This window comes from Ambystoma mexicanum, chromosome 13, assembly GCF_040938575.1.
Source record: "Ambystoma mexicanum isolate Mex_15411 chromosome 13, UKY_AmexF1_1, whole genome shotgun sequence".
Classification (NCBI taxonomy): Eukaryota; Metazoa; Chordata; class Amphibia; order Caudata; family Ambystomatidae; genus Ambystoma; species Ambystoma mexicanum.
The window spans coordinates 234,673,499-234,689,143 of NC_090938.1; the positions used below are offsets into that span (position 1 = coordinate 234,673,499).

General features: G+C 49.3%; 1 protein-coding gene across 3 annotated transcripts in view; it reads left to right on the plus strand.

Annotated features, from left to right (window-relative positions):
• Positions 1-15,645, plus strand: part of KDM5B (lysine demethylase 5B) — a 1,291,824-nt gene that overhangs the window by 1,128,764 nt on the left and 147,415 nt on the right. For all 3 annotated transcript variants that reach the window (XM_069633695.1, XM_069633694.1, XM_069633693.1), the window contains one exon: positions 7,756-7,914. In XM_069633695.1, the coding sequence (XP_069489796.1) occupies positions 7,756-7,914 (159 nt within the window). The remainder of the gene's footprint in view (positions 1-7,755; positions 7,915-15,645) is intronic.

The window sequence follows — 15,645 nt, forward strand, 5'->3', positions numbered from 1 at the left end:
TGAAAGATACCAATGCTGGAGAAATGGAGTTACAGGTAAGAAACTATTCCCTTCTACTTCCGATCAGCGGGGATCCGTTTCGGAGTTTCTACGCCCCTGAAGGGTTAAGATTTCGTCAAGTTAAGCTTTTGGAGGATTCCAGAAGTTCCGAGGCCTACTCCGGACATGGCCCAGGAGAAAGGGAGCTCGGCGCCCGGGAAGCTCTTCAGGACCTGCCCCTGATGCCAGCTTCAGAACGTTTTCAAGGAGGATGAGCATTCGTTATGCCTCTACGGTCTCCATGAGGACAAGATGCACAAGGAAAAGGACTGCGCGTTTTGTGGGAACATGTCGGAGCGGACCATGAAGGATCGCCACCTCCGTCTCGCCAACTGGCTGGAAGGTAAGAGCCCGCCAGGCGAGAAGAAGAAAAAGAAGTCTGAGCGGTCTTCTAAGTCCTGTGAGGGTGCTCCGGCGACAGGGGCCCAACAAAAGGCCAAGCACTGCGAGTCCGCGGGCACCGGGAGCGCTGAACGGTCGGGCTCCTTGGCTGCCAGGCAGGGCGCATCCTCCCCGGCGCCATCGACCACGAGCCAACGCTCTGGCTCGGGTAAGAGGAAGTCCGAGAACCCGGCGAAGCTTCTGGAGAGGCCCCGGTCGATCTCGAAGATTCAGGCAGAGGGGGAGCGAGGTTCGGACCCTCGCCCCAAGGTGAAGGCCCCAGGCGTACAGAAGGTGACGTTGGCCTTAATTCACCTTGCTAAGACCTCGATTGAGGATTCGCCGCGGCCCTGGCTCAGCCTGTGGAGGCTACACCAGTGGAGGCGCCCTCAGGTATCAGTCTCCCTGCCACCGCGGAGGGAGGGGGGGGTGTCTTTCAGGCCCATCGAGAAGACCCCCACGAAGTCCTCGTTGGAAAAGGTGTGGGAGGGGTTGGTGGCTGTCAAGGATACGGACACGACCTCTGAAGAGGAGCTCAACCAAGTCGTGGAGGAGGCCCAGCCCATCGGGAGGGATCCCGACGAGGGCGACGACAAGGGCGACGGTGACGCAGACGAGGCTCCTCAAGAGCCTTCGCTCCTGTCGTTTCCGGCGCCGCAGGACACCGCAGCGGCCATTTTGTCAGCCATCCAGTCCTTATGCTCGGAGATAAGGACTAGGTTGCCCCTTCCCCCGACGGAGGTGCCTGAGCCAGACCCGACGGAGGAGGACGACGCATCCTAGGCCTCCTCTCCCGCCTCTGCGGCCTTCTCTGCCTTCCCCTGGTCTACTACCCACGGGGATGATACAGGCATGGACACGACTACGACGGGTATGGATGACTGAGGCGACGACGGGACGTGTCCCCCGTCGCCCCCTGCCCGGGCGTCCCCGCCCGACGAGATTGGATCCTTCCATGCAATGATTTCCAGGGCATCCGAGCTCTTCCAGCTATGCCCCGAGGAAAAGGAGGAGGGGTTCCTTTACCAACGGCACGAGGCTAAAAGGAAGACTGTCCTCGCAGTACCGCTACTTGATGACATCTGGGATGAGGGGCTTGCCCTCCTCAAGAACCCTGCCACGGCTCCTGCGAAGAGGGACCAGTACGAGAAGTAGTACCGGGTCCCCGACGCTGCCCCCTTGTGCCTTAGGGCGCAACCTACCCCGGACTCGGTCGTTTCGGCGGCGGCCAAGAAGAAAGCGGGGGGGCATCGGCCTCGACTTCAACCTCCCCTCCGGACGGCGAGGGTAGGAAGCTGGATGCGATGGGACGACGGGTCATCTCATCTGCAGCGACGACCATCAAGGCGGCCAACGCCCTGGCCATCGTAGCCCGCTACGACAGGGAGTTGTGGTTCAAGATCGCCCCTCTGTTGGACTTCCTTCCGGATGCCAAGAGGGCTGAGGCCCTGGAAATCTTGCAGGAAGGTGAGATTGCCTCGGACCATGCCATTACGGTGGCTACGGACATCGCCGACACCGGTTTCCGTCAGTTGGGCAACGGCGTTTGCCTGAGACGACGAGGATGACTCAAGGTGACGGATTTCCGCCAGGACGTTCAGACCAAGGTTTTGGACATGCCTTTCGATGGGAACAACCTTTTTGGCAAGGCGGTTGATGAATCCCTTCAAGCGATCAAGACGGACACGGAGACGGCCCATGCACTGGGTATGCTCCAACAGTGACGGCCGTCCTTTCGGAGCTCCGGAGGCAGACAGGGTGCCTCCAAGGGAGCCGGCAGGAGCTCCTCTACGTACCGTCAAGCGGCAAGGTCTTCGTCACAGGAGGCCTACAGGGGACGCGGCAAGTCGGGTGGATCCCGCTGTCGTCGCCAAGGTGGTCAAGGAGGCAAAGCGGCCTCCAAGCAAGATTGAACCGACCGTCGGGTCGGGCCCCCGCCGAAGCACCCCGGTGGGAGGCCGGCTGACGAAGTTCGGCGTGTGGGAGTCCATCTCCACCGCCCGTTGGGTGCTGGACACCCTGGCCTGGGGCATGCCCTCGAGTTCCAGAAGAGGTGCCCCCGCATTCCTCCCATGGCCAGGAAGGAAAATCACGTCCCTCACCTGCTGTTGGAAGTAAGGGCGATGCTCAGGAAAGGGGCCATCAAGCTTGTCCCGAAGAGGCTTCGGGGCTCCGGCGTTTACTCAAGATACTTCCTCCTGAAGAAGACAGGAGGATGGCGTCCCATCCTGGACCTGCGACGACTAAACAAATGCATCAAGGCACAGAAGTTCCGGATGGTCACCCTGCAGCACATGCTGGGACAGCTGGAGGAGGGCGATTTCCGGTTATCGTTGGACTTGGAGGATGCTTACTTCCACATCCCTATTCTAAAGAGACACTGAAAGTTCCTCAGCTTCGTGGTCAAAGGGCGGCACTTCCAGTTCAAGGCCCTCCTGTTCGGATTAAAATCGGTGCCCAGGGTGTTCAAGTGCCTAGCACCGGTGGCGGCGTGGCTGCGCCTGCAGGGGATCCACGTCTACCCCTACCTGGACGACTGGCTCATACGGGCAAGGACAAGGGAGCTCGCCGTGGAACACACTGCGAAGACCGTCCAGCTGCTCACGGACCTGGGGTTCTCGATCAACTTTCCAAAATCCCACCTGGTCCCGTCGCAAGTCGCCCTGTTTCTGGGAGCACAGCTCGAGACAGTGGCGCGGTGGGTCTCACCGTCGGAGGAAAGGATAAGGACCATCCTAGGAAAGGTGCAACGTCTGCTGGCCACAGACGTGGCCAGAGTGAGGTCTATCAAGTCCCTCCTCGGAATGATGTCCTCCTGCATTTATCTGGTGCCCCACTGCAGACTTCGGATGCGGCCCTTGCAAGAATTCCTCGACGCCCACTGGATCCAGACGGGCAGCTTCGAGCACAGGATCCCGCTCGACGAAGCGTTCCGTCAGGCGATACGATGGTGAGGTGTCCCCGCACATCTGACAGCGGGAACAGGTTTCCTAGCCCCGGCCCACCAGGTGACGGTGATGACGGATGCCTCCCTGGAAGGATGGGGAACGCACACCGGGGGTCTCCACACGAGAGGCCTTTGGCTCCCGGAGGAGAAGACTCTCCACATCAACATCTTGGAGCTCCGCGCAGTGTTCTGGGCCCTCAGGTCCTTCCTTCCGTCCCTCAAGGGCAAGGTGGTGAGGATCTTCACCGACAACACCACAATGTTTTACATTCGGAAGCAGGGCGGAACCAGATCCCCTGCCCTAGCCAAGGAAGCCCAGGATCTGTGGCATTGGGCCGTCGCCCAAGGGATGTTTCTGGTACCCTTTCATCTGGCAGGGATAAAACACACCATCGCCGACTCACTCAGCAGAGAGCTGCGCTCGTGCCACGAGTGGGAACTGCGCCAGGATCAAGTGGACCGACTCTTCCGACGATGGGGCAAACCCCAGATCGATCTCTTCGCGACGGCGGCGAACTCCAAGTGGCGGAGGTTCAGCAGCAGGTTTCCACAACCGAGGAGCATGGGCGATGCTTTCTCGTTCCCCTGGGAGGGCCTGTTCCTTTATGCATTCCTGCCGTTGCTACTCCGCCTCGTCAACCAGCTCAAGAGGTCCCGGTGCAGGATGATCCTCGTAGCACCGGCGTGGCCAAGGCAGATCTGGTTCCCGGACCTTCTGGACTTGTCAGCGTCCACACCAGTCAAGCTGCCGACGGACGCGGATCTTCTCTCCAGAGAAGGAGGCGCCATTCTTCATCACGAACCAGAGTCGCTGAACTTGCAGGCCTGGCTCCTGCAGCGCTAGAGTTTGGAGGATACGTCATCCCGGCCGACTGCAGAGAGGTTCTTGCAAAGGCCGGGGCATCCTCAACTCTCGTGCTACGGACATAAATGAAAGAGGTTCTCTGTCTGGTGCCGTGCACAGAAGATTAACCCTCTGCGGATTACGGCCCCTCAAGTATTGCCGTACCTACTGTCTTTAGCCAAGGCTGGCCTATCTCACGCTTCCATCAAGGTACATCTGCCTGCCGTCTCACGTTACACCAGAACTACAGGACGGGCGTCCTTGTGGTCTCATCGTCTGGTGAAGGAATTTATGAAAGGACTGTTCCGATCATTCCCGCCGGTGAAGGCCCCTCCCCCGGCGTGGGAGCTAAACGTGGTGCTAACTAGGCTCATGCGGGCCCCATTCGAGCCTATGCATTCAGTGCCATTGAAGTTTCTGTCGTGGAAAACAGCATTCCTTGTGGCCATCACCTCTGCACGACGAGTGGGAGAGATCCAGGTCCTGTCTTGCAAGCCTCCATACTTGACTTTTCACGACACGAGGGTGGTGCTGAGGACGGGGAATATTCATGAGCATGTGAATCCATGCCAGACCCATGCTGGAGCACAACAGTTACAGGTAAGTAACTTGTTCCATGCACAACCTTGGCTGCTACAGGAGCGATCAACCATTTGGAGACCCCTGTTCTAGAGTTTGTCTCTGCGCGCCAAACCAGGTTTGGTTCCATTGGCGGGCTTCAGCACTGAAGACCATCTCTGGCGCCCGAGTGTCTGGGGTGGGCAGGAAGTGAGGGAGGTGCCCGACACTCCCTGTGCTGCGTCTCCTAGGAGACGCAAATGCACTCTGTGGTTATTGGCTGGCTGACTGTCTGGCAAGGACGGCCACCCTGCTGGGTGAGTGATGGCTATGCTGGAATGAATGGGAGAGAACTGAATAAAAGGCGAGTCTCTTGGCTTGGAAGGCAGAGTCCACCACTGGATTAAGGAACCAAAGAAGAACTTGAAGAGGACGCCTGCTGCAACTCCTGGACCGTTGGTTTCCCCGGTGAAGCCCTACTGCCGGTCCAAATCGCCAAGTTCATCTCGACAAAGAAGCCCTGCAAGGACGACTTCTCCCTTTTGTGTCAGTGGGACCAATCATATCAACAGTAAGCCACCTGGATACCTATCTCGGATCTGGTTGCATTTTCCTCAGAATGCTGCAGGAAACCGTATAACCAGGGAGAGGGACACCAGTTTGTGTGCATTACTTACAACCACCGGAAATTGAAGTTTGCCGGTTGCTAGCTTTTTGACCAGTCCCAGTGCAGGAGTCCCCCAACGTCCTCCCTATTGTCCCCACGACTGAGGCACAGGAACAGAGAGATCTGCAGGAACTGCCAGGAACAGAAATCCGCTGCATCTTTTTCTTCATTGTAGGGTACTGGGAAATCAGACTGAGTACTTGCCTCTTGCGGTGAAAGTTGGTGAAACTTTCCCAAATTGCAGGCCTAATCAGCTTGTGACCCAACATATGAATCTTTTTCGCCTAAACTAGTTCTGAGAACATTTGTAAAGACTTTACCGTTTGATACCAGAACTGCTCTTTCCTATCCAGAACACTAGCCCATTGGCTTTGGCCTAGGCCTATTTACTTGAATTGAACTCTTCTGGTGAACAAACTATTCGCACTGTAACACATATATGTAATCTATTCTACTTACCTTATGTCTTTTTGCTCACTTCTAAGTAACTGAACTGCCATTTGGCTCCTATTTCATGGGAGCTCAAACTGTCTCAAAAGCTTAGAGTTTTGTATTGAAGTGTATTGGTATATAAGTTGCCTCCTTCTAGTGGAATGTTTTCTAAATGATTGTGTAATCAATTAATAAGTGTTTTACCAAGAAACCTTGAGTAGAAGGGTCTACTTGAACCACTGTGATTGAAAGTCCTCTGTGTAATGACTTATACTGCTCACATTCACTCTTGAGATAAGCCTGGCTCCTCAGCTCGCTACCAAAAACTGTGTGGTACAGACTTATACCAAAGGTTGGTTTGGCTAACACCTGTAGTCCTAATTGTGTGTGGTGGTCCCAGAGGTTACTGCATGCAATTCTGCCTAACCGTGCTGGTTGACACAAATGAAAAGATGATGCCTATGGAGTTTAGACTCAATAACCAAAGAAACAAATGCAGAAAACACATTGATTTGAAAAGTTCAAAGTCCCAAAGTTTAGCAAAAGAGCTGGAGGTCTCTAAGGTGGGAGGAATTGGCACATTTTGGAGAATTCTCTCTAAAGAGTATTCTGAATGCCAACAGTAAGGTATTAATGTCCCCAGCACCCTTGATACTGAAGTCACCTCTGGGTGTAAGTTGGGTCTGTGGGCCATCCCAAAAGGGCCTTGTCTGATCCAGAAACTCAGAGTACAGTATTGAAGTGCATGTGTTACTGTTCTACTGCTCCCTTCTGAAGAAGGCTTTATAACTGACTGATGTTATTGTTTATGCAAGAAACCTTGAGTGTAATAGTTTGTTTGTAACAAAGTAACAAGAAAACTGATACAAGCCACAAGAAGTGAAACACATTAAAGAATTTTGCAAAATCATTGATTTGATAAAGGCAAAAAAAAAAGTTTGAATACCTACAACTGTGAATCTTTGTGTAATTCCACTACAGCTCACATTTCCCCTCTTCAGCTAAGCCTGGCTGCTCAACACGCTACTGTAGTCATAATTGTAGTGTTCCCAGAAGGTACTGCATACAAACTTTGCCTAACACTATCTAACCAATGCACACAATCAAACCCACCATAACCCCACTCATCACACCATCACAAAACACTACCGCACCTCCGAGGCAATGAAGCGTTACCATACGGTTATAACACACGCGGCCTCCCGCACAAACTCCCTCATGCAAAACACTCAGATGTCAGAACTGCCTGGTTCTGAACCTATCCTCTCACTCTACACTAACTAACCTCCCCAAGCCCTTCTCTTGCAGAACCACGCAAGCGCCTGGAGCCTGCCTCGTGTGGTAGCGCTGCGCAGTATAAATCAACATAGTATAACGCACCAGTATTTCTTTGGGATAACAGGACCAGTTGAACAGATCTGCCTGCCCACCTTACCTTCAAAATTTAAGTCTGACTGATCTGCCATTGATACTACTATTAGAAAGGTTTTGCTTGCCTATTGCTTTTACTTGTTGCTCTTTCATTAGGTTAGATGGTTGCACATCCATCACCAGAGCACTGGGCAAAAATATCCTTAAAGGTCATACAGGGCCATAACTGAAACTGTTCAGGTGTTTTAAGAAAACTGAACATTTGCTGGAGGTTTTGTGTACCAAGAGAGATAAATGTACAGCTTCTCACCTCAGTCGCCCCCCCCCCCCCATTGATTAAGGAGTTAGTACATTTCTTAAAACATGAATTGATCATGAAAAGCAACATTTTGGGCTTGTGAATTGGTGAAATCTTGCCACATTTGTTCTTCATCTCACAAAGCTGACATTTTATTTGCCACTTGAAGAATATTACATTGTTTTTGACTCTATTGATCTTCGACTTGTGACATTTAGGTACTGTGTCCCAGATGCGATGCCAGCTCACCAGGGCTGAAAAGAAAGAAGAAATTAAAGGAGCCACCTGGACAAATTGGCAAAAAGAAATGCACAATGTTGGAAAGCCTTGCTGACTTAGAGAAAACCTTATCTGAAAGCAAGGACACTGCAGCAGCTGTAAGTATCCTGAAACTGTACTGTTTGTGCACACTACTCGCGCATCAGGCTTGATATGTTCTGTCAGAATTTGTATTTTTATTTTGGAGACCTTCCAGAAACCTGTTTTACTGTGTAGTTTGTGGGTGTAGTGTGGTTTTAATCGACTGCAATGTGCTTTTTGGCAGCAATTGTAGCACCATGTTGAGCAATCCCAGGTGTTTTTGTGGTAAGTGTTACAAGGGTCTTTCAGAGTCACTATCTGGTATAGGACTTGGAAAAGCCAACCTAGGGTTAGCAAGGTTTCTTACAACTCCTGTTGAGCAAAGTCACGCTTTAGTAGTCCTAACCAAGCAGCAAGGCTAAACTAGGGAGGCAGGGTGAATGGTTGTGTAGTACAGTTAACACTTAGCAGGACAGGTCAGTAAAAGACGCACCCAGATAAGTTGTTAAATAACAATGTTTTAGTACAATACTAAACTAACATACACTTAAAATATTTAAGGTAAGTAAAAATACTTAAGAACATATACACACCACAGTTCACCCTCAAGAGGATTACTCTACTTTAAATTCCTTTGGCTTCAAATGCATACAATAACGGCAACATTTTAAAGTAGGGAGAAGAGAATTTAAGGCACCCAAGTCCAGTCCCTGTGTGGCGAGGAGCAATTACCACCCTTGGGGCTTCTTCAGGAGGACCTCCCAGAAGTACTGATCTGTGTTGGGTAAGATTTATCTTTGGGTAACTTTCCCTCCATATTGTATGGACCCCAAAACATTTTGTTTTTTAAACTGGCCTGACTTTTTCCTCGGGCGAAGCTTTTAGCTTCAATCACCTGTGTAAGTGGCATTCTAATTTCTGTGCCAATTTTCTTCTACCTTAGAGACCCCCAGCTCTTTTGCTGGACTTTAGGACGTTTAATTTTTATCCTGGAGTGAGAGACTTATTTCTCACCCTCTCGTATTTTTCTCTGATTTGAACCCTGTTTCTTTTGGTTTTGGAGTCTGACAAACTCCATAAGCATCATCTTTTTGTATTGACACACTGCACCTTCAGTGCAGTGTCACAGATCAGTCTTTTGGATTTCTGTTAAGGTTTAAATACCTTCTCTTGGGTAAACTACTGTTTCCAAGAGTAGTAAAGTGAAATTGACTTTACTTATCTTTTTCTCTTTGAAGACCCAGCACACGCCATCTTGCATGGAGTACTGGAGGGGTTACTTGGTATCCCCTTTGTCTACCTTCTCATGTTACATTTTTTATGTTACCCTTACTACATTTAATGGCTGGTGGCAGTGGTTTATTTTTCCTACCATTGGGCATTTTTACAGCTGGCTGAATTCCCAGCTGCAGTATTGCACCCATGAGTGCCCATTTTGTCAAAATGGCCCGGTCTTCTTTTTTTCACCATTTCTTGTTTGTTGGGTCCTTCTTAAGATGTACTCTGCGCACCAAACCAGGTTTGGTCCCTTTGTTCGTTTTGTCTTTGGGATTCACTAGTGAAGCACACCTCTGGCTCCAGCAGGTCTAGCAGCGCAGCAAGCGAGGGTGGTTCCCGAAACTCCTGGTGCTTAGTCTCCTTGGTTACAGGAATGCACCCAAAGGTAATTGGCTGGTGGGCTGTCCTTGTAGGACAGCCACCCTCCTGTGAGTGGCAGCTAGACCGCAAATTAATGGGAGACACTTGCCTAAAAGGGGAAGTCTTTTGCAAGGAAGGCAGTCGACCACTGAACAAAGTAACCGAAGAAGAAACTGGAAGAGAAGCTTGCTGCACCCTCCTGGACTGTTGGTTTGCCCGGTGAGGCCCTGCTGCAGTGCTGAAGCTACAGAATTCGAATCGACTAGAGCAGCCCAGAACGAATAACTTCTTCCCTTGGGTTGGTGGGTCCAACTGACCGCAAGACTAACTTGACTGGAACCCCTCTCCCTGCTGTCTGTACTTCTTCGCTGCTGCTGGAACCTAGTGACAGACACCAGAATGGAGTGCGTCGTTTTTAAGCTGGTCCCGAGCCCCAGGAAGATCCTACGGACTCCCTCGAAGCAGGACCTTCCAAGCCTGACCCATCTAAACATTGTGCTGGACCCCAGAAGCAAGGAGAGACCACAAAGTGTCCAAGAACCATTGTGGCGCTATTTGCGAGTAGCTGAAATCGTGAAATGTTGCTGATCTGAATTGTGACCATTGCTGCCGCCGACCTTCGAACTGTAGTGCAGGAGTCCCCAGACGTCCTCCCTCTTGTCCCCACGACTGAGTCCCAGGAACAGGATCTGCAGGACTACGACAGGAATAGAAGCCAGCTGGGTTCCTTTCATCAGACTCCAGGTACTGTGTAACTAGGGGTACTTGCCTCTGGTTGTGTGTAGCTTGCTTGATCTCACTGGAGACTTGCAGTTGCTGCCTTTTGCAGAGTTGCTTGCATCTTTGCCCCTCACAAGCCTCCCACCTTGTGGCCCAACATTGATTTTTTTTATACAAAACTCTAACATTGGAAAACTTGTGTGCTATCTTCAAGAAGTGCCTCAGCTATCTAGACTTTGCTCAACCGACATTTGCTGTCCTGGCTCCCTGTAGACTATTCTTACCCTCTGACTTTGTGTTGATCTGTCCCTCAATAAGTCATAGATAACTTATTGTATAGCTGGGAAAGGGTTAACCTAGATTTCATTGGGGGATTATAAAGTACTTACCTGTTTGGAGAAACTTGTTAGCCATTGTTTCCTTCCCCAACCTTTCCCTTTTCCCACAACTCCAGTATTGCATTTAAGTGTAAAGTGATATATTAATGTCCATGTCAGGCAAGATTGTATGCAGTATGTTAGGCAGAAGTGCATGCAGTACCCTCTGGGACCACCACATACAATTAGGACTACAGGTCAAACCAACCTTTGGTATAAGTCTGTACTATACAGTTTTGTGGTAGTGAGCTGAGCAGCTAGCCTTATCTCAAGAGGGAATGTGAGCAATACAAGCGGTTACACAGAGGTCTTACAATCAGTGGTTCAAGTAGAAACTTAAACTCAAGGTTTCTTGGTAAAACACGTATTTATTACACAATCATTTAGAAAACATTCACTAGAAGGAGGCAACTTAATATTATACATAAGCACACTTCAATATCAAACCAATAAGTTTCTGAACAAATTAGGCTCCCCTGAAATAGGAGCAAAATGGCATTTCAGTTACTTTCAATGGGAGTAAAAAAGCACAAGTTAGCAGAATAGATTACAAATACTTTCTTAGGCAGTGCAAATAGTTCTAGTTCAATAGAGGACTCTATTCAGGTCAATAGGCCTAGGCCAAAGTCAATGGACTAGTGTCTTGGATAGGAAAGAGCAGTTCTTGAAGTAAACAGTAAAGTCTTTGCCAAATTTCTCAGAAGTAGTTTGTACAAAAAAGAATCATATGTTGGGTCACAAGCTGATTAGGCCTGCAAGTTGGGAAAGTTCCACCAACTTTCACTGCAAGAGAGGTGTTCTCTCAATCGGGTTGGCACAGTACCAAATACGTTTGTTCCTGGCAGTTCCTGCAGATCTCACTGTTCCTGAGCCTCAGTCGTGGAGACAAGAGGGAGGACGTTGGGAGACTCCTGCACTACACAGGATTGTTGGAAAACGCTGACAAAATGGAGTCTCTTCGGTTCGAGTAGCTGTCATCGAGCACACAAGCTGGTGTCCTTCCCCCTGGTTAATCCTAACCAGCTCCGAGAATGGTATCCAGGTGCAAGCATAGGCTGCAACTACAAGGGAAGTTTTACTGCGGGGAAGGATGGGAGGTGCGATCAGGAATACGTGGGAGGAACATCCAGTCGAAAGAACGTTACAGTAACTTTTTCTTTGAATGGATTGCGTCCTCCCACGTATTCCTTACCTTTCATAGACTCCCAAAGCATTAATGTGTTGATGAGGCGAGAGTAAAATTAAATGTTCCCCTTTAAAGATGCACAGAGTGCAACCCAGCTTTTCCAAATCTTGTCTCCTGGCTAGAGGAATCAAGACTGTAGAATTTAGTGATGTGCGGACAACCATGTGGCAGCCGCACATATGCCTTTAATTGGAACTCCTCTTTGGAGAGCTGAAGGGGCTGCGATACGCCTGGTTGAATGAGCCCTGGGGTGTTGAGGGGGCTCTTTTCCTGCCAATTTATAGCACTCTATAATAGTTAATATAATCCATCTTGAGATGGTCTGTTTTGTATTAGGTAAACCTAACCTTGTGCCCTGCATACCCCACAAACAATTGGTCTGCTTGCCTAATCCTTGCAAGTCTGCTAATGTAAAAACTCAAGGCACGCCTTGGATCCAGCCTGTGCTATCTCTCCCTCTTTCATTGGATGGGGAGGAGGGTAAAACAAGGGTAAGGTTATTTTTTGTGTGATGTGGAATTCTAAGACCACCTTTTGGAGAAAATTCGGCTTCACTTGGAGAGCTAGCTTATCTTTGTGAAAGATTGTATGTGGAGGATTGCAAGAAAAAGCTTGTAATTCGCTCACTCTTCTGGCAGAATTTAAAGCCACTAGAAAGACTGTTTTAGAGTTAGAAACCTTAATGAACAGGAATGAAGGGGTGTGAATGGAGTACCCATTAGAAATTTCAAGACTAGGTTTAGGTCCCACAGTGGAACATGAAAAGGAGTGGTGGGGGGGGGGGATTTTGTTCCAACGCCAGCAGCAGTATACAGATTTTGTTGCTGGCCTTCTGGCTGAAAGCAACACCTCCATTGCGTCATCCGGGAGGTCCCAATCTCAGCCTTTCAGAAACCGGGATTTTTCTAAGGGGTTTGCTCTATTTTTTTCGGTTAATCGAGCCTCAAGCTCCATCGATCAACCTTCCGATTTAACAGGGACCCGTCCTTTGATGCTTTCTGGAAGATCAAAAAGTATTTGCCTGCTTAAGAATATTTGAGATTTCTTGTATTTTCTAAATAATTTTTTCCTTTGCCATCTTACTCCATGACTCTAAATGCAACAGTGATCTATTAATGTCCCCAGCACCATAGCATTTCAAGTCACCTGAAGGTGTAGGTAGTATCTGCGGGCCATCCCAAAATGGTATCTACTGATTTAGAGATATTAAGAGTGTGTATTTGAGTGTTGCTGTTATATTGCTCCTATATTGCTCCCTTCTGAAGAAGGCTTATTCTAACTGACTAATAATTGTTCAAGAAACCTTGTGTAAGAGTTTATTTGAATACTTGGAACTGTAAATCTAGGTGTAACTCCACTACAGCTCACATTGACCTCTCTTGAGATAAGCCTGGCTGCTCAACACGCTACCAAAACTGTGTAGTACAAGCTGGGGTCTCTAAGGTGGAGGGAATGAACACATTTTTGAGAATTCTCCCTAACAGTAAGGTCGGCGCTAAAGATTTTGTAGAATTTATTTGTGATGTCATCGGGACACAGGGCTTTTCTGAGGAGGAGGGATTGGATAGCTTGTTCCATTTCCTGAGCGGATCAAGAGGATCCCAATGCTCCTGGGCAACCTGCGATAGGTGTGTATTGCATATGAACTCCTGGGCTATTTGGAGATCGGTATGATAGGGGCGTGGGGCGGGGGGGTCGGAGTGTTCCCTGAAGAAGTTTTTCACTCTCAGGAGTTTCTCCAATTAGGGTCTCTTACAGTTTCTATGCGGTTACGCCTAGCTTGTTTTTTCAAATTTACCGCCAGGAGTCAATTGGATTTATTCCCTTTCAAGTACAAGTATTGCTTGGTGAGCATTAGAAAGTGTGCCACTCGGCCCATATGATAAGCTTCTGGGGCCTTGCGTGCTATACGCATGTCTCGGAGCGAGCGCTGGGATCCCTTTAACCTATATATTCCCTCCTTTCTTTGGAGTTCTAACTCCAGCTGGGTCTGCAGATGTTTCCTGACCCTCTCAATGTCGTTTGATCTATGATGTAGCCCCAGGTTTACTGCTTTTCCAGCATCCCACACTGTCGTAGCTCACCTCCCTGGTGGTGTTCTCGGTAAAATAGTTTTATGGCCTCTGAGATGTGGGACCGGAACAGGGGGGTCTTCCAACAAGAGCTCGTTCAGTCACCAGATTGGCTTGGGCAATGGGGTGGCCCAAGGGGGCGAACGTGTGCATTACTGGAGTGTGGTCTGACAGAGCATTCAGGAGAATCTCTATGGCGAACGTCTGGGAAATAAGTGTCAGACACAAGAAATATGTCTAATCTGGAGAACCCCTTGTGTACTGCAGAGAAGGTGTAGTCGCGTTCCTCTTGGTGGAGGAAGCGCCACGTATCCAAGTGAGTGTTCGCGCAGGAGTATATTGAGTGCTATGAAATGTATTTTTCTTTTAGCGGATGCAGGTAGGGATCTATCTACCAAGGGGTTAACCACTGCGTTAAATTCCCCTCCCAGAATGAGGTCTCCTTCTGCGTGCTCCCCCAGTGTCTTGGATAATGAGGCAAAGAATAGGTCCTGATGAGTATTGGGGGCATATAGCGAGACCAGGGTCACCTTCTGCCCTAAAAACATTGCAACCAATAAAATTATCTCCCACTCTCATCACGCAGCTCTTTAAGTACTTTCAAGGGGGTAACTTTACACACCAGAATGGCGACCCCTCGTTTCTTCAGCCCCGAAGAGGCACAAAATGTTGTGGGGTACAATTTGTTCTCAAGGCGGAATTCATCTGAGGGCAAGAGGTGAGTCTCCTGAAGGAACAGAAGCGAAGAGTTGAGGGTGGCCATTCTATGAAATAAACCCTTTCGTTTTAGAGGGGAGTTTAGGCTTTGTACATTCAAGCTAAGGCAATTAATGTTGGGGGCCACCATTCTGATATCGTTCAGGCATCTGCATAGCTCGGTATAAGAATACCCTCTTGTCTGGGAGCCAGCCTCCTGCAGTTGTTTCCAAATTCAGCTGATCTATGAGCAAATATTTCCATCTTGTGCTGCTAGTTGAAAGTTACAATTGCGGAAGTAGGTGTGCCTTTCCAGCAAGCGGGGATCCCTTGGTAGTCTGGTTCATGGCTATGTAGTTCTTATCCAGATCATTGAAGATTAGTCTGCTCTTGACGGTATTCAGGGGCGTGCAGAGCTTCTATGGATTTGCGCAGTTTCGGGTAGGTGTGCTGTCTCCGGCTCCGCGCAATGGGTTCCCCTTCATGGAGGGCCAGCCCCTGAGCTTCCTTCTCTTATCTTTTGGTGTGGGGCTCTGGCATGGGCCCAAGGCAAAGGGCGGCTCCTACATTGGCGGCTCCAAAAAAGTGTCTGCCGGTGTGCTCAGGGGAAGCCAATGAAGCCAGCAGCTAACAGACACCGACAAAACTAAATGTGGCATGGGTCGGGTGTAGAGCCATTACTCTACTCCAGAAAGCCCCTGCCACTATACCTTACCTTACCTTTCCATAACGTAGACTGCCATAGACTTGCACCATGCATACTTAGAGAGATTTGTCACCACCAGCTTAATCTATCCATGGCTGGGCCATAAATGCTGCCTTGCATTACATACTAACATACCTGCCCATGTTAACTAGTGCCACACCTAGAGAACTGTGAAGATCAACTTGCATCACATCTAGATAGAAATGTGAATGTTAGCATGTGCCACACTTAGATGGAATTCTTAACTTTAGCCTACGTCACATCTAGATAGGATATTGAAGATTAACAAGTGCCACACTCAGATAGAACAGTGAATGAAAGCAAGCATCACACTTAGACATAATCACAAGGACAGCAATGCCAATTAACCAATCCACTAACAATTTCACCCCTCTGCAATCACCTCTCAAACT